The 24,538-nt window shown below is 50.1% G+C and overlaps 1 protein-coding gene across 1 annotated transcript; it reads right to left on the bottom strand.

Moving 5' to 3' along the window:
- Positions 1 to 12,455: 12,455 nt before the first annotated feature.
- Foxd3 (forkhead box D3) lies at positions 12,456 to 14,993 on the bottom strand. Its single transcript, XM_076564558.1, has one exon. The coding sequence runs from the start codon at positions 14,495 to 14,497 to the stop codon at positions 13,079 to 13,081; it is 1,419 nt and encodes a 472-aa protein (XP_076420673.1). The 5' UTR covers positions 14,498 to 14,993; the 3' UTR covers positions 12,456 to 13,078.
- Between the last annotated feature and the right edge of the window lie 9,545 nt (positions 14,994 to 24,538).

Raw genomic sequence — 24,538 nt, 5'->3', positions numbered from 1 at the left:
ATCTTCAGGCAAGTTTTATTAGAGTACAACAAAATGTCACCACACTCATTCATTGCTGGCGGGGTGGGGGGTGGGGGGGGGGTGGGGGGGTGGGGGGGTGGGAGGGGGGGTGGGGGGGGTGCAAACTCATACAGTCACTCTAGAAAACAGAGTGGCAATTCCTCAAGAAGCTGGGAATTGATCTACCTCAAGACCCAGCTGTACCACTCTCGGCATATACCCAAAGGATGCTTCATCCTACCACAGAGGGACTTGCTCAACAGTGCTCATTGTTGCTCTATTCACAATAACCAGAGACTGAAAACAACCTAGATGTTCATCAATGGGTGAATAGGTAAGGAAAATGTGGTACATTTACAAAATGGAATATTACTCTGCTGCCAAAAAATCATAAAATCCCTGGGTAAAATGGATGGAACTAGAAAAAATCATCCTGAGTGAGGCAACTCAGATCCAGAAAGATAAATATGGTATGTGTTCACTTGTGTGTGGATGCTGAGTGTTAAAGATAAGCAAGCTACAATCAGCAGAACCACAGAGGTTAGGTATAGGTATAGAGTAAGGGACGGGGGGGGGGGGGCAGATCTCTTTAGGAAGAAGTAGAATAGATAGTTATTGATGGATTCAGGCTGGGCACTGAAACAGGAGGAGCAAATGGGGAGAGGAACAGATGAGGATGATGAAGGAGAGGATATGGGGAGGGCCAGCTAAAACTAAGGGCCATCTGAGGGGTCATATGGAAACCAACACAGCAGAAGCTTCCTAAATTATATACATACATGAAGACAATCTAAATGACAGTGCCAAATAACAGGGAGCCCCAACTGGACATCTTCCGTTACCAAACGAAGCTTCAGTATTGGGAATGGTACTGAATCACATTTAATTGAGTTTTTTGAGCAAAGTGGTTCCATGGGAATCCCTAAACAATCCAAGATGTTGCAAAAGCTATAATAGGTTGTTCTCCACAAATTGACAGCAAGGCTCTATTGCTGAAAATAACCCCTGTACAACTCATTAAACACGGAGAAGTCAAGCTAGTGTCTACCTAGGGCCTTCGCCCCTACTGTCTAGTATTTTGGCTATCTGAATACGTTCTGCACACTAACAAAGAAGAAATGTCAACACCAACCCAGCTACAAGCCCTTAAATCTACAATGGTGATACGATGATGTAACCGTGGCACAAAGCTTACGGGAGTAACCAACCAACACCTGGTTGGATTTGAGGCCCATGGCATGAGATGGAGCCTATAACCAATGCTGCTTGGGTAACTAAGAACCTGATACCAGTTGAACAGCTGGGACCACACCCAAGTGTTCAGGAACCTAGGTGTGGCCTGAGTGTCCAGAACAGGAGGTTTTTAAAGGCAGAGACCTTTACTGGCATCTTCCTGGGCGGCTTCGGGAAGAGCTTCTCAGAGTAAGCAGTTTGAAGTGAGCAGTTGAGCAGAAGTTAAGATGAGTTGTTAGCCGGAGGCGGTTCCGCACATACAGGTAGTTTTAACAAAGGCTAAGATAAGTTAGCTATGACATCCTGACCTTTGATTACTAGAATAGAGTTGGGAACTTTGCCTTGGGATTCTCCATCAAGGAGATCTGACTCTAGTTAAATCTGCAATGGCCTCAGCAGGAGTACAAGATGGGCCGGGCGGTGGTGGGCACACGCCTTTAATCCCAGCACTTGGGAGGCAGAGGCAGGTGGATCTCTGAGAGTTCGAGGCCAGCCTGCTCTACAGAGTGAGTTCCAGGACAGCCAGGACTGTTATCCAAAGATACCTTTTCTTGAAAAAAGCAAAGCAAACAAACAAAAGAGCACAAGGTGGAGGAATCTCTGGCTGTCTTGCCCAGTCACAATGACATTCTGCTATACTCATAGGTCCCGGCCCTGCTCAGCCTCATCATAGAAGCCTTTTCCTGCAAGGAATAAATACAGGAACCCACAGCCAGACAATATGCACAGCACGAGAGACCTCTGAACATCGAGCCTGAAATGGGATGTTTCCATCAAACCCACCCCCTCGGGCCACAGAAGGCCACAGAAGAGGAGGCAGGAAGAATGTAAGAGTCAAAGAGGATAGAGGATACCTTTAAACACAGTGCCACCGAAGCACATGTGAACTCACATAGACTGAAGCAACATGCACAGGGCCTGCGTGGTGATTTGCACCAGATGAGACCTGCGTGATGATGTGCACCAGATGAGACCCTAGAACTGAAGGGAGGAGTGGACACCTGCCCCCATCCCGAACCCAGAAGAATCCCCGACTGATTACCACTTGCAGATGAAAAATTAGTTGTCTCTAGGACAGTCTCACTGAGGAAATAAACTACTTTAAGGGTAATGTGAGACCAAAACAGGAAAAATATACCTCGCAGGTGAAGAGTTCTGTGTAGTTTTAAAAATAAATCCCTGTTTGTCCTATGTATGTTTTGCTCATCTATACCAGATGTACTTGATTACATGTGGTCCGTCAGGAGGATGTATGCTTGCCCCTGATTGGATGTAGGTAAGAGGTACATAGACAGGAAACACATCAGGATGTATGCTTGCCCCGATTGGATGTAGGTAAGAGGTACATAGACAGGAAACACATCAGGATGTATGCTTGTCCCTGATTGGACTTGATGGGAAATATGGTAGCTTTGTGGGGTTGCCTTTTTAAGCATCTGCAAGGCATGACTCACAGCCATTTTCTGGGAACCTAGAGATGGACCTGGCCAGAGAATCCACCAACCTGACCAGTATTTAATTAATCTTGCTTTAATCTAATTTAAATTAATTTAAATTAGATAGATTTAATTAGATAATTTATTTGTGTGTTTCTGTGTGTAAGATGTGTGTGTGTGGGCACAAATGCCAAGGCTCAAGAGTGGAGCCCAGAGGACAGTTTTGTGGAGTTGGTTCTCTCCACCGTTACCCAGGTTTAGAGGGTCAAATTCAGGTTATCAGGTCTCCTTGACTCACTTAGCCATCTCATCAACCTTCAAAAAATGTTTTTAAATTTAGTGTGTGTGTGTGTGTGTGTGTGTGTGTGTGTGTGTGTGTGTGTGATTTGTGAGTATATGTTATTGTGGTATGGTGTGTGTGTGTGTGTGTGTGTGTGTGTGGTGTGATATGGGTGAGTAGTGTGGTGTGAGTGTGTGTGTGTGTGTGAGAGAGAGAGAGAGAGAGAGAGAGAGAGGGAGAGAGAGAGAAAGAGAGGGAGAGGGAGGTGTATGTGTGTGTGCCACAAGTTTTGGAAGTCTGTCCTCTCCTTTAGCGGTGAATTCTGGGGATATAGAACTCAGGTCTTCTGGCTTCCCTCACCAAATGCTTTCACAACCATCTCACTGGCCTGACCTTGACCTGGTCCTCTGGCCTCTACTTCCCTAGTCCATTACCATATTGCTTTATGCAGTGCTCAGGATGGAATCCAGGGTCTTCTGAGCATGCTAGGCAAGCCTTCTACCAACTGGGCTGCTGCGTGTTTTGTTTTTGAGCAACATGTTGCTCTGAATCTAGGTGTACCTCATACTCACAGCAATTCTCTTGCCTTTACATCTGGTACAACAGGTGTGTGTCACCACACTCAGCAAAGTCAGTTGATTTCCAGCTCATCCTCCATTATCTATATGTCATATTCTGTCATTAGATAGGTAGATAACCAAGATGGTTTTTATAAGCTAAAACTTGGGCTTTGGCCTAATCAGGTCCAGTCTAGGCAGGTAGTGACTTCCTCTAGTGAAATTTCAGGGTAGACATAGAAGAAAAAAAAATGTCAAAATTAGTCTACCCAGACCAGAGCTCAGCAAAGAGACATAGGCACATGTCCTTGTTCTTGTGGAAAAATGCTATCATATCTTTAATGACTATTGTCAAGACCTCTCATCCACAAGACTGAAAAATACCCTGAGAGTGAGAAAGTGATTTACCAAGCACCACCACAGAGTAAATTGCTTCACATTTGTTAAGTTGTGAGAACACAAAAATGATCCCTAACTCAAACAGATGGGAGAGACAGTGGGCCCAGCAACTTCATTTTTAAATATGAAATGTGACAGCTATTTGGTATATGTTATCAGAGAAAAAAAATAAAGGTGGCCTCATAAAAATGTGACCACGATAAAATCAGCAAAACTGCCGAGCAGTGAGTTGTCACCATCGTTAAGACCGCCAAATTCATCACAGTAAATCTCCATGTTCTGATACTTGTTTTACAAACAAGAAAACAGAAATGGAGAGGCTAGCTAACTGTGACTAAGAGTATATACAGCTAGGCCACTGTGGCTCAAACCTGTAAGCCCAGAGCTTGAGACTGAGGCAGGAGAATTATCACAAGTTCAAAGTTACCCTAGGCTATAGAGTGAGATTCCCCTGTTGAGAAAGAGAGAGAGAGAGAGAGAGAGAGAGAGAGAGAGAGAGAGAGAGAGAGAGAGAGAGGAGGAAAGAAAGAGAAAGAAAGAAAGAAAGAAAGAAAGAAAGAAAGAAAGAAAGAAAGAAAGAAAGAAGGAAAGAAAGAAAAGAAAACAATACACACAATTGAGAACAGAGAGAGAATCAAGATTTGACACAAGACTATCAAATCCAAAGCCCATGCTTTTTCTAGAATATCATTCTGTGTTTCAACTAGTAGACCCCCTAATGGCAAAGAAAACAATTTAAAAGACAGTAGATATCTCTCAGATGATATGTTTAGCTCTTATAACTAATAAATTTAATAAAATACTTTCTCAAATATAATCTCATTTGACGTAAGACTATTTCAAGGCAATGGGAAAAAAAGCAGTAATCTACCAAATTTGTAAATGAGTAAGCTGCACTAGAATAATGCTTCCCAAAGTGGAAGGTAGCTTTGCTCACCGTCACTTTGAACACCTTTAAGGTTATTCCCAGGGCCTTCTGGATGGTGGTAGAGGAGACACTCAGTTCCCTAATGTACATATTAGCAATGTCTTCACAGTGCTGGAGACTTGAATGACAGATGGCTCAGTATGACAGATATCTTAAATCAAGACAAAAGTGAAATCAAAGTTTAAAAAAAAATCTTTAAATTTTTAAACAGTTACTCAAAAAAGTTAAAAAAAATTGAAATGATAGTTATTATACTATAATTCCTGTCTTTTCGCTAAATCTTCAGTAGTAGTCTTCAGGGCCAGCAATATAATTTATCTGGTTAAAAATGCTTGCCCGGAAACACAGTCACCAGAGGTGGAGGGAGAGGACCAACTGCATAAAGTTGTGTACCACACAGGCACCATGGCATGCATGCCCCCCACTCACCTCTCTCCTCTCTCCCGCCCATCCACCTACCCACACACACTAAATTTAAAAACATACAGAGCTCTCCACTAGGGCAAATATAGAATCTATGAAGTACTTTGAAGTTCAATGTCAAGATTAGGGTTGAAAATTAATCTTGTCTTTTAATCCAGTTTATTACTTCTTGCATTCAGTTTCCTCTAACAAGAAGAGAAACTTTCCCACAAAGAACTAATTCCCATCGGTGTACCATCAATAAGGCAGGTGTTTCACGCTGGCTATGATTCAGTCATGCTCATCATGATGGTCCTTTGCTCTCGTAGCCAACATTTATATTTGTGAGATGCTAGAATCTGTAACAATGCAGAGAAGGAAGCTAACAGAGCTATACAAGGTTAAAAATAGTGGCGACCACACAAACTGAGATATACATTTGCAAAAATCTGCATCAAATGATACACACACACACACACACACACACACACACGCTCACATTATTTTGATCCCAGTTGGAAAGCAATGGCCAGATAACTTGAGATTTTTTCCTATTGCCCCGTATGAAATGACCTGCATGAACATCTTCCAAAGACATCTAAATTCCTACTTTAATAAGTTAAATGGCTTTAGTGAGTTGTAAGTAAGAGATAACTTTAGGGAGTGGTGTGACAGAGGGTCTCAAGTAAACAAGATTAAACTTGAGCATGCCAGGTATAAGGCTAGCCTTGAACTCTTGATCCTGTTGCCCCCATCTCTTGAGTACTGGGATTGCAGGCATGTGCCACTACGTCTAGTTCTAAAAGTTGACTTTTTGCCAGGGACTCAAAATGAAAGAGCAATTTACTTAACTTTCTTTTTAAATTTTTATTTTATGTGTATGGGTGTTTTGTGTGTGTGTGTGTGTGTGTGTGTGTGTGTGTGTGTGTGTGTGTGTGTGTGTTACCAGCAGAGGCCAGGAGAGGGTGTTGAGTTCCCTGAAGTTACATGGTTGTGAGCTGCCATGTGTGTCATGGAAATGTAACTTCTGTCCTCTGGAAAAGCAGCTAGTTAGTGCTCTTAACTGCTGAGCCATCTCTCCAGCCCTGTTTAACTTTCTAAAAATACTTTTTATCTGACAGGGGGTGGGGCCGAAATGCTCAAAATGCTAGCTACCATTGCATGAGACTTTTGTCACAGTCACAGGCAAGGTGGTGTCCACATGGATCCTAGAGAAAGATTTCCAGACGGTACTGGGACACCCCCCGCCCCATGCCCATCTTATTGTAGTTGCCAAACCACAATGGATTCTTTACATTTTTAGATAAAGAATCCCAACATACACCAGGACCATCTTTATTATAAAAACCTGAGCAAAGAGCTCTCAAAGCTATTGCCCTTTTCCAAGGAAATAAAAGAATCTTTTGAAAGAAAAGCTTTCAAATCAGGATGCCCTAAGATTGAGGGACTACTGTGTGAGAGCAGAAGCACTGGCTGGCTCAAACAGGCTCTTGGAGGGGATTCCCATCAGATGACAGCAGAAGTAGCTGATGGTATTTCAGCCAAGAAGTAGTCAGTCGATTTTAGTGGCCGAGAAAACATACTCAGAAAATCCAATGAACAGCTCACATGTCTTCCATGTTTTAGATAGCTAAGAAATGCCCTTTTTTTAAAAAAAAAAAAAATTCACTTTGAAAAGTTAAGATTGTTTATAGAAAGCATTTGTTATAAAGAAAGGGGCCGGAGGAAAGGAACTGGAAGAAAACACTCCTTCAAACTCTTAAAACCTGGTTTGACGAGCTCAGAGTCTCCAAGATTCTTCACACCCAGCTCATCGATGCTCGAGGTCAGTTGGCATCTAATCTGGACAGCCCCTTGTGCCCAGCAGCAATAGGCAGTAAGGGGTGCATACGGGAATCAGAGAGCACAAATAACTGATTCATTTTTGCGCATGGGTGAGCTCAGAGAAGGAGCGACTAACTTAAATTGGAAGGTTGCCGAAGGCTGCCTGGAGGAGGCGCTGCCTTCCAGGATGGAGCTTGAGGGCAAAGAGAAAAATTAGCGTTGGAGGTTGCTGTAGCGCAGAATTCCTCACAAACCGGACATGTGCCCTTTGCAGAAAAGGCTAACAAGGGCCATGAGTGTGCTTTTGTAGAGGACCGAGTCTTGCCTTCCGTCTGTTGAGAGGTGTGGGAGGAGCCCGGAGAGGAAAGGAACCAAAAGTTGCTTCTCAGGACCCTCTTTCTAAGGCGGAGTCCCCATAGGTCGCACAGAGGCGGGCCAGGGTGGCAGAGAGGGTGCTTCTTCCTGGGCCCCGGAGAAGGCACGGGCAGGCTAAGCCTGGAGACACTCAACTCTGTCCCCCAGGGCTGGCTGAGAGTCCTCAGCTACAGCCAGCCATGCATGGCTTACCCGAGATCCCAGTGGGGCTTCTGCTGCCTAGGTTAACTCTGGGGGCAATTGCCTCCTGTAGGTTGCCTCCGGAACGCAGGCCGCTAGGGCGTCGGGGGGTGGGGGTGGGGTGGGGCTTGAGAGAAAGTATATCTCTCTCTCCAAGGCCACCTTTACAGCAGGTGCCTTTCCCCTCTGGTAGCCTTCCTAAAGCCTTCCAGGTCTTCCTCGCATCCACACTTCCAGGCGCGGGGAGCTGGAGCCCTCGAGGCTGATGTGGGGGGGGTGATGCCCCGCGAGCACAGTGGGGGCGGGGGAGGGGGCGGACCACCGGTGGCATCCACTCCTGACACTGCAGCGATGTGGCTGGGCAGCTGGCCCATCCGGCTAAGGGAGCCACTGGCCCAGGTTCCCACTTTCTTCCCCTCAGTTCTCTGGGAAAGGTCACGTAGCTGTCGGTCCGGGCAGAGCTACCCAGTGTGGTGCCTCACCCGGGATGCTGAGGGAAGGCACCCAGGATGGAGGGACAGCCCTAAGGCCCAGGTCTGCCGCCTTCCCGCAGCTGCCCCTAGCCCGATGCTTCTTTAGTCTTTCTCTCTCCCCCACCTTCGTTGGCCCTAGGGCTAGCTGTTTTCTTTCCCTCAGATGGCACAGTCCTTCCTGGGTAAGGAACACGTTTCCATCCCAGGACTACTAACAGAGCTTGGCCTGCTGAGTGGCTTTGGGCAAGTCCCAGGGTCTTCTGGAATTGTGTATGTGTAAAGGAGAGAACTATCCCTGGCGCTTGCTATAAGGCCCATATTCTAGGCATGGTTTTTGGAAGGGAATAGTGAGGTTCCCTTCATTCTCACCCTGTGTGCACAAAACAGAGTCCTCTGGGAGAAGACGCTTTCGGCATCGGTTTCATGTTTAAAAACAGGGAAGCAGACTAATTTAATTATTCACAAAATGTAGGACATTTTAATTCTTAGAGTAATTTAGGGAAATTCCGATGTAAGTCATCACCTGGATAAATAAAACCGGCATGACTGCGCTCATTTTCCGTTTCTATTCGAATTCTGTTTGGTACACAGCCCTATTTGGCAAGTTTTACCCCAGAGAGCAAAGAAGGGTTCTTACATTCTTAAGAGGGCACGAGAAGAAGGCGGCGGTAGAGAATAAGTTGGCTCTGGGTACCACCCAGCCAACTGTTGGAGGGCGGTGTCGGAGGGTGGTCTTTTAGGCGGGTTTGAGATCTGATTACCTTTAATTCGCCTCCGAGGCCTGGCCTGGCGCTGAGGGGCTTCTGTCAGCGGAGGTCTCCGATTTCCCCACTTGCCTGGGTTAGTGGCAGCAAACGCGCAAGCAGGAAACTAGACCGGTGGGCCAGAGAGGAATCCTCCGGCAGCAGGCTCGGGCTGGAGGGAGCGTACTCTCCTCCCAGGGCGCAGGGCGTGGTCCAGGACGGTTCGAGACTTGGAGAAGCTGCCTCGCTTTTGCTCAGTACCCCCCCCCCCCAAGGCAGCAGGGGCTGGGGCCGGTTCTGTGATCCATCTTAGAAAACTCTTTTGCACACGTAACATCCAGAGGTTCAAAAACACCGCGGACACTACCAGCGTTAGAGCAGGACTGTTTCTCCGTCTGGAGTCCATGGGGGGCGGGGAAAGTCCAGCGTGAGCGTGGGGTGTAAGGTACTTTCATACTAGACAGTTTTTGCGGCCTTTTTTTTTCACTGACACTAACCTAATTCTGCAGGGAGAGTCAAAGAATTGGAGAGATTTAACAAAACAAAAACAAAAAAATAGGCTGCTTGACTAAAATCAAAGAAAATACCTGGTTGGGATGCCTACTGCGAGGCCTCTTTCACCCTGATGCCCCCTCCCCCTAACTATTTCGGTTCCGTTGCAGCCCGCACCGTCTGGGACGCAGGTGGAGTTCTGTAGACTCATGGTTCTCTTTCAGATCCCATTCTCTACAGGTCAGTTTCTCCAAGAACTCACTCTAAAACACCCCGACACACTCGATTTCCATGTTCCCTTCGCCACCGAGACTCTTCCTATAAAGCCACGTAAAATAAATAACTTCAAATGTAGTTCTTAGCTGCTTTCCCAGCCAGTATTTCCTCATCACTAAATTTCACTGTTTCATAATTTCTAGGACTAATTCGCCTCGAGACCTTGTCCCTTTCAGGACACGGGCCAAGGAACGTAGCTTCTCGGAGATTTGCCCTGGTCGTCCCAGGACGTGAGGATAAAGGATGGTGTCGGGGGGCTTGATTGAGAGCCTGGCCAGGAAGAGACCTGGACCGGAGGGTGGGGGTGGAGGGGTGAGGGTGTCTAGCGTTGGATCTACACAAACAGCTCGGGAGTTTTCCATCTGCTCGTCGCCCCCTACAGGCCATATCCACCATCGCAGCTACAGCTCTGCTCATCCAGTAGGAGTATTTCACATTTTTCTGAGTCTCCAGATCCTCCCTGCATTCCCGCAAGGGACTGGGTGAGAGGCCCACTCAGGAACTCCACCCTGAGGTCGCACTAGGAGCCCCGGGCTTTGAGAGTGAATTGATTGCCTGGAAATCCGTGTCTGAAGAAGTGGGGGGAATGCTTAAATCGGGGTATAACTGAAAGTCTACCATCTTCCGCCTTTGAAACCAACCTGCTTCCTTTATTTATGCCCCTCTTTTCTTTTAATTTCTTTTTTAAACCGTAATAAAAAGCAGGTGGCACTTGCACTGTTTTTAAATCTCCGGTTCAGAGGGATTTAATCGCCCTCCAACACACGTGCCAGCGTTTGCAAACATCAAACGTGGGTTTAAAGCTGGCCCCACCCTACTAAGTGCTTGCATTCATTTATCGACAATATCTACATTTCCTCGTCTGCTTTAAAGCTTCACCATTGAAACAGTTTAAGCTTAGCTTCTTTCCAGGGTTAGGGCTAGGTTCTACTTTCCCGGTATTTTGCCAGGACTTTCAGTAACCGTTGGCTCCTGGCGTTTGGACATGAAGCCCCTTACCCTCCAAACACACGGGAAAGAGGCTGTTTGCTGTCCCAGCAGACGTGGCTGAAGGAAAGTTGCTGCGTTCTCTACATCGCGCCGCCTAACGCATCGCTGGAAAAGGCCCTGCGGATCTCCAGCGGCAGCTTGTATCCGAGTGTCACGCTGCGTGCTCAGGCTCGGCCGGTATTGCTGCTATGCGCGGAAATATGAGCGAGTAATTTTATAAGTAACAAAGGATCAGGGATGGAATGAGGCCCCTGTTATCCAATGTCATTTAGAAGCCTTGGATCAGCAGCTTCTTGAGGCTAAAAGTGAATTCAAGAAGCCCTGCCTTTCCCTTTTCCCAGGGGTGCCAGCTAAATTTAGAAGTAACCTCTGTGTGTTTGCACAAATCGTGGACCATTTGCTGTTTGTGTAAAAACCGATTAGCCAGACACAACTGTGAAACAACTTGTGACTTTTATAGCTGCAACACACAAACCGATTTAGATCCGTTTAGTTTTCCTTGTAAATGGAGATTAGAAGGGACCCGCCCGAAGTAAAGCTCTCCTCGCTGAAGGTTACAGTCGCTCCTCCACAGTGCTGATTATCGGGTTCTTGTTTATCAAGTTAAAAACTCTCACCCCAGCAGCCTGTTTTATTTTAGGACTCGGCTCCCGACGGAATGTTTACTCAGGGAACAATAACATTTACGGCTCACCAGGAAAAAGAGAGTCGGTATTTGCGAGGAAGTGTGTTTCAGAGCGACCCGCAAGCCCACGCCGGCCGCCGACAGTGAGGCTCGGATTCCCGGTGGCAGGCGAGGAGTGAACACGGTTTCTGACACTGTCTGGGTTTCACTGACAAGCCGCTCACAGGGTGGAGCTGACATCGCTTACGTGCAGTTCTGGAGTTAAAAACTGATTTTGCATAAGTAATTGTAACAGCTAAATTAATTACAAAATAATTAGAATTGATGCTGTCTGAGGATATGCTGGTGGTGGCCCAACCGGCCTCTTAGTCTAGACGTTTCATTTCTACTTTAACACCTTAAAAAACAAAACAAAACACGTTGAAATATCTGGGATGCATACCTAAAATAATCTATGAGGACATTTCCCACTCCTTCCTTATAGATCTCTCAAAAAATCCTAACCTGGCCAAGGTAGAAAAAAAGGGAGGGAGGGAGATAAAATGCACCTGTTTTTAGAAGGATGTTAATTAATTATGATTTCTTGGCCTTCAGAAAGGCTCGGGTTGGGAGGAGGGGCTGCCGCTTCAGAAATCCTCCAGAAATACAGTTATGGGCGTTGATTATTGCCATGGAAAGAGGGATCTTGAAATTTTTTTTTCTGAAAAAAAAAAAAAATAAAGAACTAATACAAATAATACCATCCCAATACAAAACTTGAAATGCTACCTTGTGAATTCAAAAATGAATGTGATTTAGCACTTCCTCTTAAGGGATAAAAAGGAATTTCAAAAATCCAAGGTTTAAATGCTAAAATATGGGATGCTTGGAATTTTGCTCTTGAAAGGACGATTAAAATGACCCAGTACTGTTATGTTCGCCTGGTGGACTTCTTTAAAATGAACGGGAATGCTGTTGTTTAGAATTTTAATGACAGTTTACTTTGCAGGAGCCGCTAGTCATTTATGTTAGCTCGATCGTCATCCTTATTCTGGCTTTATGTGAAAACATTACTACAATTTAAATTAGGTATACTCTTTCCATTTGCAAATTCAGATGTTTTTTCACCCAAATTATTAATTTGCAACGTTCGAAAAGGTCATTGGTTGAGGCTGCTAGATTTTTCTGGGGGAAGCCAATGCAAATCCCATTTTAAAATCTTACCATTTGCTAGACACCTAAATAAAACACTAGGCTGAGCATTTTAAAAATTTATTTACAAAGTTGTGTACAACATGATGGAATAACATTTAGAATACCATATATATTCATTCATATATAAACAGACTTTTATAATACAATGACACTTCGCCTTTTTGAAAAATTTTTTTGTATTTAAAATCTCCCAACGTCTCTATACATTCTTTTTTTCAGATAAAACTGCGGAGAGTGAACCTTCAAAAAAAATGAAAGTTCAGATCTCTAAATCTACTGAATTTGTTTTTTTTCTTAAAAAAATAAAAACCCCAAAAAGAAAGTCAATGATTTTTATACAAATATGTACAAAGGATTTCCCTCCCACCCCCACAGTACTGAGAGCAGGCGCCGTCCGGGTGTATTTTTGGAAATTCGGTTATCAGTTTACCTGTACGGAAAGCTATTCCCAGCGGACGCGTGTTGAGTTTGCCGGGCCAGCTTAGGTGAGCGAGGGGATGGAGGCCGCTGTTGGTCGGTGTTGGGGGAGTCTGGGGCGGGTGGCAGAGTCCAGGACTGGGTAGAGGGACCAGGACCAGGGCAGAAGGACCAGGATCAGAGCGGGCGCACAGCCTGAAAAGCGCAGGCTCTGCCGGAGGCCGCCGCCCGGCCGGGCCACCACCGGCTCATCACTATTGCGCGGGCCACTTGGCTTGAACGGCGGCGGCGGCAGCGGCGGCGGCAGAGGCTGCGGGCTGCAGGAACTGTCCAGACAGCGGCACGCTCAGGATGGGCGCGATGGTGGCAGTCGTCCGGCTCAGCGACAGGGGCTGGTGCGTGGCCATGAGCGCCGCGGACTGCACAGTCCCGGGCGGCCGCAGGAAGGACTGGGTGCTGCCGCCGCCCCCGCCGCCCCCAGCCCCGCCCGCGCTCCCGCCACCCCCAGCCGAGCCCCCCGGCGCCGCGGATCCCGCGCCTATGATGTTCTCAATGCTGAACGACGGCCGCGCGCTGGGCTCGGACTTGATGAGCGACGTGGTGCCCGCCGCGCCCGCCGTGCCCGCGGCCGCCGCGGCGGCGCCCAGGGTGTTGAGCTGCAACTGTAGGCTCGGGCCGAGCTGCGAGCCGAAGGCGGCCGCTTTGCGGCCCAGCTCGCCCGAGGGCAGCAGGGGCACGGCGGGCGGCAGCACGGGCGCCACGGGCGGCAGCGCGTACGGGTACTGGAGCGCCGCGGCCGCCGCCGCCGCCGCCGCGGCCGCGGGATGCGAGTAGGCGCCCGCCGCCGCCGCCGCGGGGTGCAGGCCGTAGGGGCGGCCGTAGGGTCCTGCGCCCGCCGCCGCAGCCAGGCTGTAGGCGCCGAAGCTCTGCATCATGAGCGCCGTCTGCTCGCGCAGGTGCTCCTGCTGGTGGCGCTTGAAGCGCTTCCGGCGCCGCAGGAAGCTGCCGTTGTCGAACATGTCCTCGGACTGGGGGTCCAGGGTCCAGTAGTTGCCCTTGCCCGGGTTGCCCGGCTCGCGGGGGATCTTGACGAAGCAGTCGTTGAGCGACAGGTTGTGGCGGATGCTGTTCTGCCAGGCGGGGAACTTCTCCCGGTAGTAGGGGAAGCGGTTGCTGATGAACTCGCAGATGCCGCTCAGGGTCAGCTTCTTCTGCGGGCTCTGCAGGATGGCCATGGTGATGAGCGCGATGTAGGAGTAGGGTGGCTTCACCAGGCTGTTCTTGGGCTTGCTCGGGGCCAGACCTCCCGCGGCACCGCCGCCCGCGCCGGGCCCACCGCCGCCTGCCACCGCGTCCTCGCCGCCCTTGCAGCCGTCGGCCTCCGGCGCTCCGGCGTCGTTCCCCGGCCCGGCCGCGGCCGCCTCGGTGGACAGTGCCAGAGGTTGTTGGTGGGGCGGCTGAGACTGGCCGTGATGAGCGGCCGCCGGTGGCCCCTCGTCCGCCTCGTCCAGGCGCAGCTCCGGCGGCCCCGCGGGGCTATCGCAGCCGGTGTCGCTGTCTTTCTCATCCAGCCCGTCGTCGCCCTCGCCCACCACATCGATGTCCACGTCCTCGGCCGTCAGCACCGTCTGGCCGGACATATCGCTGGCGCTGCCGCCGCCGGAGAGGGTCATCCCTCCACGGGGTTGGTGGCGGCGGCCGGGAGCGAGCAGAGGGCGAGGGGGTCCGTGAGGGGCGGCCGCGGACCTCAGGGAAAGGGGGGTGCGGGTGCCCCCCGAAAGAGCGGAGGGGGAGGGGAAGGCACAGGTAGCTTCGGGGCCCTCCTGGGTCAGCTCACACCCGGAGGCCCGGCATCGCGCGGTGCGGGCGCTGCGCTCCGCCGCCCGCAGCCGCGCTCCACGAACTCCTGCGGTCCCCGACGCTTCCCTACGAGGCGGCAGCTACTGCTCGCGACCCCGAAGGTTCCTCCACGCCGCGCCCCCCTTCACTTCGCCAGCCTTCTTCGGCCTCTCTGGCTTGGGCGTGGGGGCTCAGAAGCTGTCCAGGCGAGAGCGGGACGCCGGGTGCCAAGCAGCTCCGGAGGGCGCGGACTGGGGCAACCGCGGGGGTGGGGTGGGGGTGACAGGGACGCCAAGCCCGGGTAGTCGAAAGTCCCGTTTTAAGGACTGGCCTGATAGATTACTTTCTACTTAAAGATCCAGCGGGAGGCGGGGCCACGTGACCGCGCGTGACGTCAGGGCCGCGGTGGAGCCGGCCAAACTCAAGTTGGTTCAGGGAATTGTCAACAAAGGGACAAGAGAAGCGCAACTCCTGACCGACAAGGCGCTAGCATCCCGTGGGCCCCCGAGGGCTCTTCGGGCTGCCGGGAGACCCCTGCTCACGCTGGAGCCGGGCGCCGGGTCCAGGGAGGGCGTGAGTGTGGGTGGGTGGGGGTGGAGAGGGTGTGGGCCTCAGAGAGTGTCCTCCGGACCGTGGGGCTCCTACCGCCCTGCCTTCTCCGCCCCCTGCCCTTTTCTGCCTTCCCTACTTTGCTAATATTATTCAGACCGACTCGCAGTGCAGAACAAGATTGTTGTTTTTAAGAAAACTTATGATTTTGCTTTGGTTTGGGTTTTTGTTTGTTTTCGATCCAAGGATTAAGGGAACACATCCGGCTCCCTTTTCCTAATTAGGCCTCGTACCCCCTCCTGTCTCAGGGCTATTCTAGAAACAAGACACCTGCTGATGAGCTTCCCCATCATTTTCAAACCTAACTACTCAAGCCTTATCCTAGCTTCCCTGGCTCCATGCGGGCTTGCATATAAATATACATATATATTCGCATGGTCACAACACCATCAGCTGCGGTTTCCCGGGGTCAGAAAATAGCTATCGATTAACCTATTAGGATAGTTGCAGAGAAATAAAAAGAATGTAAAATAACAGGGAACCTATAAACAAAGAAGCCATAACTGGCTGTTGGAGTTGTTAAACGACTTAGCACAGAAAAAGTCGGAAATGAGCTGGAAATGGAGCAGGTGTTGGCAGCGGCCTGGGTAAGTCGGGTGGGGTGGGGTGGGAAGGAGGCATTGGGCCTTGGTATTAGACGTCGCGCGCACGGACTGGGACAGTTGGAAAATTGTGGGGAGCGGGCGCAGACTTCCTGAGCAGAGGGCACGGCCTCCAAGGAGCCAGAGTGCTTTAGGGCAAAGCCGGCGGGTGAGTTCACCTTTGCTTCCAACTAATGTGAGTTATTTCTTAAAGCACAGGCAAACCCTTCAAGACTTAACCTGGGCAGAAACCTGCGTCAAAGAAGAGGCGAGGATGTGTCCAGCGCACAAGGAGTTTCCCTGACAAGGAATGCCAGCGATGGTAGGAAAGACCAGGAATTCCCAGAGATGCTGGGGGCGGGGGTGGGGGTGGGGGCGACTTTAAACTGACCCAGAGTTGGCGCCTAGTGCTCCTGGGACTAGTGGATTCGGTATATCCGAGGGGAGTTGCTCCTCCCAACCCCGGTGGTTCTTAGAATCCTTGTTTTTTCCCTCTGCCTTTAGGCCGCTCCTCTGTCAGAGAGCAGTTACCGCTTGTGGCCCTCTTGAAACCAGACTAGTCTGTCAGCTGAAGGCCTGGGATGGAAAGGCCTTTTCTCCCAGGGTATGAAAGAATGAGAGAGGAAGTCAGGGAGGAAACAATTTCTGTGGTGCTTATAGAAAATAGTGGAAAAGTTATGTACTTCCAGTTTGCCAGTGTGCTTCTGATTCCCATGTCCTGTGCCCTCACCTAGACCCACTTTCCCAGGATCATCAAATTAATTAAAAAAAATTGTTTTAATCTGTAAACTTTTTTTTAAACAGGCATTAGGACAACAGATTGACTGTTATCCCCAGCCTATACCACTAGCCTTTTGAATATGGACTTCGATGATGTTCCGTGTTGGGGCTGCTGCTGGGTGGGTGGGAACACTGACTATCCAGAGAAGTCTGGAATCTCCATGTTTTTTTGTTTCCAGTTGTTCTCGGGGGTTACACCTGACCCTAAAACGCACGTCTGAGTTGATTTCTGCTGCTGCACCACTTGTGACCCGCTGGCTCATAAAAGCATCTTCTACGCTGACTAGACAGTCCTCTCTGGAAACCGACAGGAGCTACGAGCTGGGCCTGGCTGCCTATCACCCTAGGCAAGAGTTACAGTGGCAACTGCCCAAGCGACTCAAAGAAAGGTGGGGAGGAAAAGAAAACATAATCCAAATTTACCAATTCAGGAACGCCTTTCGCCCAATTTGGATTGCCAGGCGATAGCCGCAGGCGCAAAGCTGTGCGCGGACCGGACTGCGGTCTTGATAGCCGGGCCTCCAGTGGAGCGGTGCGTGCCGGTGCGCGCGCCGAGAACCCAGGCTCCAAGGCTGCTTACGGGGTCTCCTTTTGAGATACTCTCCAAATGAGCCTAATTTCGATTTCTCCGTGGGCCTGAGCTGGCTCCGGAGACTTTCTCCGCGTCGCCATTGGCAGCCTCTCCCCCTCCGCCAAGGCCGGATCTGGGCGGTCCATTCCCGTGTGTCTCCTTGGAAGCTCTCTAGGGAAGGGGGTGGTGAACAACTCCCAGCTGCCGGTTCCATTTGTTGCGCTTTTCTCCTTCGACACAATAAAAGTCAAATTAATTGATTCATACCATTAATTACGGTGCGTAGCGTGAAAAGCAACGCTTCCCCTCGGTTAGAGCTCTATTGTGCTAATCTCTTGTTCAATCAGTGTTACCATCTGATGCTGGGTCCGGCCCCTACAGAAACTTTTCGACTCGATTAGCTAAATGATGAGACGTGCAGAACCTACTGGCTGCTTGCTGCCCCCAAACCTGGAGCCCGCGCGGGCCTAGTGGCTTAATATCGATTTCTAGGGGAGGCCGCGGAGATTCCCGCGGTCGCTCTGTTTGGGGACCCGCTGTGGCTTTCCTCCTGCCGGGTGGACTCTGCTGTGCTGTGTCGGCACAGCCTCTGTGCGAGAGAAGGCGGCTGAGCGGCAGTACAGGTGGTAGACCGGAAGGTTCCCGGGGCCCTCATCGCGGGAAGCTTCCTGGATTCCAAGCTAAACAGCAGCGAGATTGTAGCTTGCATCTAAAAACCCAGGTCCTCATTTACCGCCAAACTTAGGGATAGAAATAGAGACGTGAGAAGGGGGGGGGGGGGTTGATACACATTGGGGGAGAGAGGGAGTGGTACAGGGAACAGAAATGGTGGGCAAGGATAAACATTCAGTCGCCAAAGATTATTTGGGGCACTGAGGGAGAAGGGGCGCACACACTAACACAGTTAAGCGTGAGAGTGACAGCGTGGGTCAGCTAGCAAACTTCCCAGGAGATATTTAAAAGGAAGATGGCCGCCAGCGGTCTCACCTGCTCAAGTCTTGGGAACGATTCTGCCTAATGAGAGTGAAGTGAAGAACAGAAACTCCGGTTTCTCGCGGGGCTGACAGGATAGGTAGTATCACGGGGCTGGAGGAGACCCCGGAACAGGCCCGGGAGTGAAGGGGGAACTAAGGTTCTAGTCACAGGAGGAAAGAGTGGTCAGGATCGATAGGAAGGAAAATTGAGACGTCTCCAGAGGAGGAGAGATTTAGTGTGTGCGTCCTGGAAGGGAAGGATGTGGATGGAACAATTTATGACGGAGAAGGGGGAAATTAATTACAACTCAATTTGGATTCTTAAGTGGTCAACACCGGAGGAGGGGCTGGGTCAGAGAGAGCGGGAAGCATGATAGTCCACGCAGGCCTAGGCGACCCCAGTCGCTGCCTTTCCCTAAGTCAGGGACTATGGCATGGGCTTGACCAAGTCATTGAAGCAGACGGATGATCCTGCGCGCAAATGCACTTTTCTAACAATCCGGGAAGGCGAGGCCACCTCCGGAGAAGCAGCCTCCTCCGGAGAAGTCAGGGGAGCGTCCCCCACTCAGGGCAGCTACTTTCTTTAGCAGAGAAAACAAACCAATGGGTGGAATTATTTGAAAGGCGGCCCTCCTTCCAGGATCCATTACCTACCCGCCCCCCAAGCCGAAGTCTGTTCCTTCTGGACAATTTTCATAGACTTATTAAACCATCATCAACCTCTTTGTCTGGATGGCTGCCACCGAAGAAGGTGGGAAGGGCAGAGGTGGTGTCTGGGGTCCCGACCCTTGCAGAATATATCCACTGCCCAATGGGAATGCTTTTCAACACACTTTCACCCCCCAAACACCGGCCCCCATACCTCTTCGGAGCTCTCTGGGGAAGGGTTGGGGGGGAGAGGCTAATTTAGTGTTCTTGTTTAGATTTACATCTCAAAACTTCATTTATTTTCAGTACCTGGTACCTACAGTCCGCGTGCCTATAAATGGCGAGAGACCAGAAGGAAAGGAGAACAGAGAGGGGGGAGAGAGAGGATGGTTTCGAATTTATTTATATTGGAAATGTATAAACATCCATTCTGTAAAAGGCAACACGTTTAATTAACGATGAGAGAGCAGTTAGGGGCAGAAAGCTAGTAAAATTGTGTGATAAATTTATGGCATTGTTAGCGTGCTTTTAATTATGGCTATTATGTTAATTATTTCACATTAGCATGGAGTTATCAGCAGCATGTCAGATTTAATCAAAACGAGCCTTTCTCTCGAAAATTGTTCTTTTCATTCGCGAGGAGAAAGATCCTGGGCAGGATCGGGGCTTAAAAATGACTTGGCATTGAAAGCTAGAGTCTTGCCGACGCTGTTCCATGCGACACCGCGGGCCCGGCGTCCGCTGGGTCCCTCCAGGCTAACGGTAGCTGCTGGAGAAGCCGAGGGCTGGGTTTTTAGGAATTCACCATTTTCACCCCCTTCGGAGCCGACACTTCATCACGCGGGATCATTCTGTCAAACAATATGATGCTGCTCATTTTTATCTGTCCCGCTTTACAAAATCCCTATTCAGCCGGCCGAAGAGCAACAAAAGCCTCAAAGCCGCACCGCGGCGGCTGGCGGCCCCAGCTCCACGGCGAGCAGGAGGAAAAAGGGAAGGGGCCGAGGCGAGTCTCGTTGCTGTCCGCCGCTCGCAGTCCGAGGGGACGTGACCCCCCTTCCCCTCCGGGCCAGGGTGCCCAGGTACCGGGTCCTCGGGTGTGACCGTCCCGGCACGCCTGTCCCCAGCCCGGGCTGGCTGGCCCTCCGCCGTCCTGCGGGCGCGCGCAAAAGCCTCTTTCCATGGCAGCGAGAGACTTGCCCACCCAGGCCACATCGATTTCTTAATCACCGCCGATCGATTTATTGGAAACGTTTTGGAAACGTTTCAATTGTGGGTCTGATGGTGGGGCACTGAGACGGGGAGAGCCGGGGCGCCGAGAGAACGCGACCACCCGTGGGCCTCGAGAGAGCGCGTGGTGGCAGCGATGCGCCCACATCTCCGGGGCCCACCCACCTCCCCCAGGGTCCGCGTCTTCTCCTCTTCCCCTCAGCTCCCCCTAGTGGCGGGGCACGACATCTGGACGCCCCGCCCTTCTACCCTCACTTCCAGGCACGTGCGCATGCCCTCTGACGTTTTTGAAAGCCCAGAGCATCCTGATGCCTAGCCTGAGATTTGCCAGCCTGACCGACACCCCTTTCTGGCTTCCGACAGTTGAGTGGAACCTCGGTGATCCTCGGACCCAGGCTGCAGACGCTGTACCTTCTGGCCGCTCCCAGCGCGGGACCACTCTGGCCCCCTCCTTTCCCGGGACAGAGCCGAGGACCTGCCAGCTGCTACCTTATTTTTAGCGCCATTCCATTCGCGCAGTTATATTTAACTCGATCCACTCCTCCGAGGAGGTCTCTCGGACATCGAATTCTCCACATCGCAACTCGGTCCTGCCTGCCTGCCTTGGGAGCAGAGCCTCAGAGGGGTGGTGGGGGTGTGTGTGGAAAAACCTGGCCTAAGAATCTTTGCCATCTCGGGACCTGGCAGGAGAGAGGACGATTCTGCATCGGTCGCTAGACCCCCTTGCCAAGGCCTCGTGGGGATTCTGCCTTGTGAGCGGGAGGGAAGGAGAGGGAGGAGTATCAGGTCTAGGGAAGGATTCTCTGCGGGGAAACATGCAATCCATTTCCTATTTATGCATGACCCCCAAGCACCAGAACGACCTAGAACACCTATTAGAACGCTGTACACCAAAATGTTCATGGTTTTGTGTTGATGCAGGAATTCCCTGTCCTCTCTACTCGGAAATACACGCATTGAGAAACTAAATTTCAAATGGTATCTTGGTTCCTGAGCTCCAGAGCTGTCCTTCCCTTGGCAAAATCTGAAAACACCAAGCCTCTGGCTCGCACACATCCTGGGGAAAAATACTTGAATAGCATACAGAAACACCAATGCAGCGTATACCCTGTTCACATGGGAGGTCCAACGGAGTTTACAAAACCCAAAGCCGTGTGCTGAAACACAGGACTGTGAAACACACTTAACTTCTCACATACTTTTAAAAAGTGACTTTTTTTTTTCCCTTGGACCCAATTTGGATGTTTCTGGCTCCCTCTGGTTGTAGCTTTCCTGTGATGTGGAAACTCTTGGGATTTGGAAGCTGAGGGGCGGCGGAGGCGGGGGGGGGGGGGGGGGGGGGGACGGGACTTGTTAATAACTATGCATTCACTAAGACTTTATTTCCAGAGCCTGTTTTAGGCTCTGGAAAGTGCTAGTGATGAAAAGAATTAAAAGTCTGAGGAAGAGCAGGCTACAGAATCTCCCTTAGGCAAAAAGGACAGCTCAGCAGGGCCCGGATGGAGTGGAGAATGAGAAGGGGTGAGACTTTCCGGTTCAGGGGAGAAAGCTGGATGAGGTGACACACCCTTAATCCCAGTAATTCCAGGATTCCGAAGGCTGGGGCAGGAGAAGGGTGCCATTTCAAGCCAACCTGGATTGGGTAGGGAGACCCTGGCTCAGAACAGATACGAAAACCAGAAAAACTGCAAATCAAACCAAACACACAGTCTAGCTACTGACGTTAGGGATATCGGTGGAATATTAGGAAGAAGGGAACTGAAAACTGCGAATACCTTGGGAAAGTACTAGGTTGAGTGCCTAACAGTACCTCTGGAGAGCCAGAGGTGCTTATGAGGGAAATGCACAGTACAAATGCACACACAGTGTGGCCAGGACATCAAAGAAGGAAGAAATTAGGGAAGGGGGGAGTGGAAAAGTGGAACTTCGGGGCTGGGGACGTTAAGAGTGAGATGTACTGCTCTTGCAGAAGGCCGGTCAGTTCCCAGCATTGACATAGGGCAGCACACAACCGCCTGCAGCGGACTGACTTCTCTGACCTCCTTAGGCACTCCACATACACCCACATACATGAACATATCCGCGCCCACATACACATTTAAAAAAACAAACCTTCTTTTTGAAAAATGGAACTTTGCCTAGAAGTTGTGCCTGGGGCTATTGTGACCTCCTTTTAGAAGGCATGAAAGGATGCTGACTAGTAAACACATAGGAGGCATTTCAATGGGCACATATGCAAATGGGAAAGATTACCAGGAAGGTAACTACAGGAGAGATTATTGAAAGGGCCGAGTGGTAGACCCCCTGACTTTTCTGACTTTACCACATTCATACAAGCCCAGAACTGGAATAAAGAGTGAGAAGGCAAGCAGCATCTTCCAAATACTAACTGTGCTAACTACTTCAGGAGTTTTGCCCGAGTCATGTCCCACCTCCCCACCCCCTCACCCCCCCACCCCACCCCCGGGCCATTGCATCCCTAGCCTCCAGCTCAGCACCTGGAAGTGTAGAGCTCAAATAATGGTTGCAAGAACAGGTGAGTAAGATGCAGCCCGCTCTGATGGAGTACTTATTCAAGGACTCCACGGTTAAATTGCAGGATGATGAGTTATACAGACACATCATAGAATGTTACGGGAGTGCAGCGTGGTCTGCCTGGAGAGGAGACGAGGTATATGTAGGGAAGTCTCCCAAAGGAAACGACCCTTAAACTCTCTCTGATGATGAGTAGCAGGTGAGCAGATGAAGAGAGGAAGAGTTAGGCAGAGAGCAGAGCCTGGACCAAGGTGCAGAGCTATGCAAAATAGGGGCAGAAAATGGTTTGGGGGACATCTAGGAGAAGATGGGCAGTGGCTGGGCTTAGGGAGGTGGTAAGTGGAGGAAAATCATGAGGGTTCCTTCATAGACAGCATTGGCCCAGATTTGTGGAGCATATCTGTAACCCCAGCACTCTGGAGGCAGAGGCAAGATTGCCCAGAATTGGGGGCCAGCCTGATCTACATAGGTAGTTCCAGGCCAGTCTAGGGTACAAAGTGAAATCCTGCCTCAAAACAAACACACATAAACAAAATATGCTCAGCATTGAGAGTTAGGAGCAGTAAGAGCAAGAGTTCAAGGTCATCCTGACTACGTACTGAGTTTGAGGCCAGCCTGGACTACAGGAGAGACCCTACCTCAAAAACACATAAGCAGGCTTGGGAATTGTTCCACGGCAGGGGGGTTTTCTAGCCTGTGCAAAGCCCTTGTACTGCAAACAACAACCACAAAACAAACAAAGGCAAACAAACAAACCAACGCTCTAAACACAGGTGAGAGGGGGCGTTCTGGATGGCTCAGTGTGTGTGTGTGGGGGGGGGGGGGCTTGCTGCCAAGCCTGACAACCTAAGTTTAGTCATTGGGAACTGTGCATGGTGGAAGGAGAGAACTGACCCCCACACGTTGCCCTCTGACCTTCACACATGTACTGTGGCACATGTGCACAGACGCATGCCTGTGCATACAAACACTCACACGCATACATGCGTAATTAAGAAAAACAAGTAAAGTCTAAAGTAGATAAGAAGCTGATAGAGGATTTTATGTATATGATTATGTATATGTATATGATCTTTTGGGGGCTTGGGAAGGGTAAATTGAAAAGAACAAGAATGGAGATAACAAATCGGTTATTCGAACTATTCTGAGATAAGAGTTCATGCAGGGCCAGGTGCACACCTTTAATACCAGCACTTGGGAGGCAGTTGCAGGAGGATCTCAGTGAGTTTGAGGCCGGTCCAGTCTACAGAGCAAGTTCCAGGACAGCCAGGACTGTTACACAGAAAAACCCTGCCTCAAAAAACCAAAAGAGAGAGAGAGAGAGAGAGAGAGAGAGAGAGAGAGAGAGAGAGAGAGAGAGAGAGAGAGAGAGAGAAGAAAAAGAGGTCATGCCAGTTTAAACTGTAGGGGCTGGACTGAAGAAAGCATGGGTTGGAGAGGATTTAGGAGGAAAAATAAGGCTGTTTGCTTCTTTTTTTAGAGGCAGGGTTCTACTATATAACCCAGGCTTGAAGTTGTGGCAATCCTCCTGTCTCAGCCTCCCCAGTGCTGGGATGACAAGGGTACATCATCATACCTAGTGCAGTGTCTGCTTTTCAAGGGAGTTCATTGTAACTCCCTGACATGAAATGAGGGTGTCTGGAAGGAGAGAGAGAGAACACAGAGCAGGGGTTGCCAAGGGCTGGAGACCCAGACAGGGGAAGGGCCTGAGGTTCACCCCCCAGTACTGCTGAGTGGGGGACGCTTTCGTCTCTGTTCTTCAGGCATTCATATGGGTGCCAAGTTATCTAACCAAGTATCAGTTGGGGCATGCTAGTCACTTCCCTAATCAAAACCCTCTTGATGCTACCTCATTGTTTATGGAAGAAAAGATTCTGGTTTTGGCTGGGTGTGGTGGCATGGTCTGCTATCTCAGCCTTGTGTAGTTTTGGTCTTCTGGGCAGCTTG

The sequence above is a fragment of the Peromyscus maniculatus genome, chromosome 2 (assembly GCF_049852395.1).
Source record: "Peromyscus maniculatus bairdii isolate BWxNUB_F1_BW_parent chromosome 2, HU_Pman_BW_mat_3.1, whole genome shotgun sequence".
Lineage (NCBI taxonomy): Eukaryota > Metazoa > Chordata > Mammalia > Rodentia > Cricetidae > Peromyscus > Peromyscus maniculatus.
Note: the sequence above shows the minus strand (reverse complement) of the source record. Positions and strands in the feature narration are given on the sequence as shown.

What these genes read in the sequence shown, in the direction of transcription:
- Foxd3 (XM_076564558.1), bottom strand. Translation starts at nt 14,497, where the DNA reads ATGACCCTCTCCGGCGGCGGCAGCGCCAGCGATATGTCCGGCCAGACG.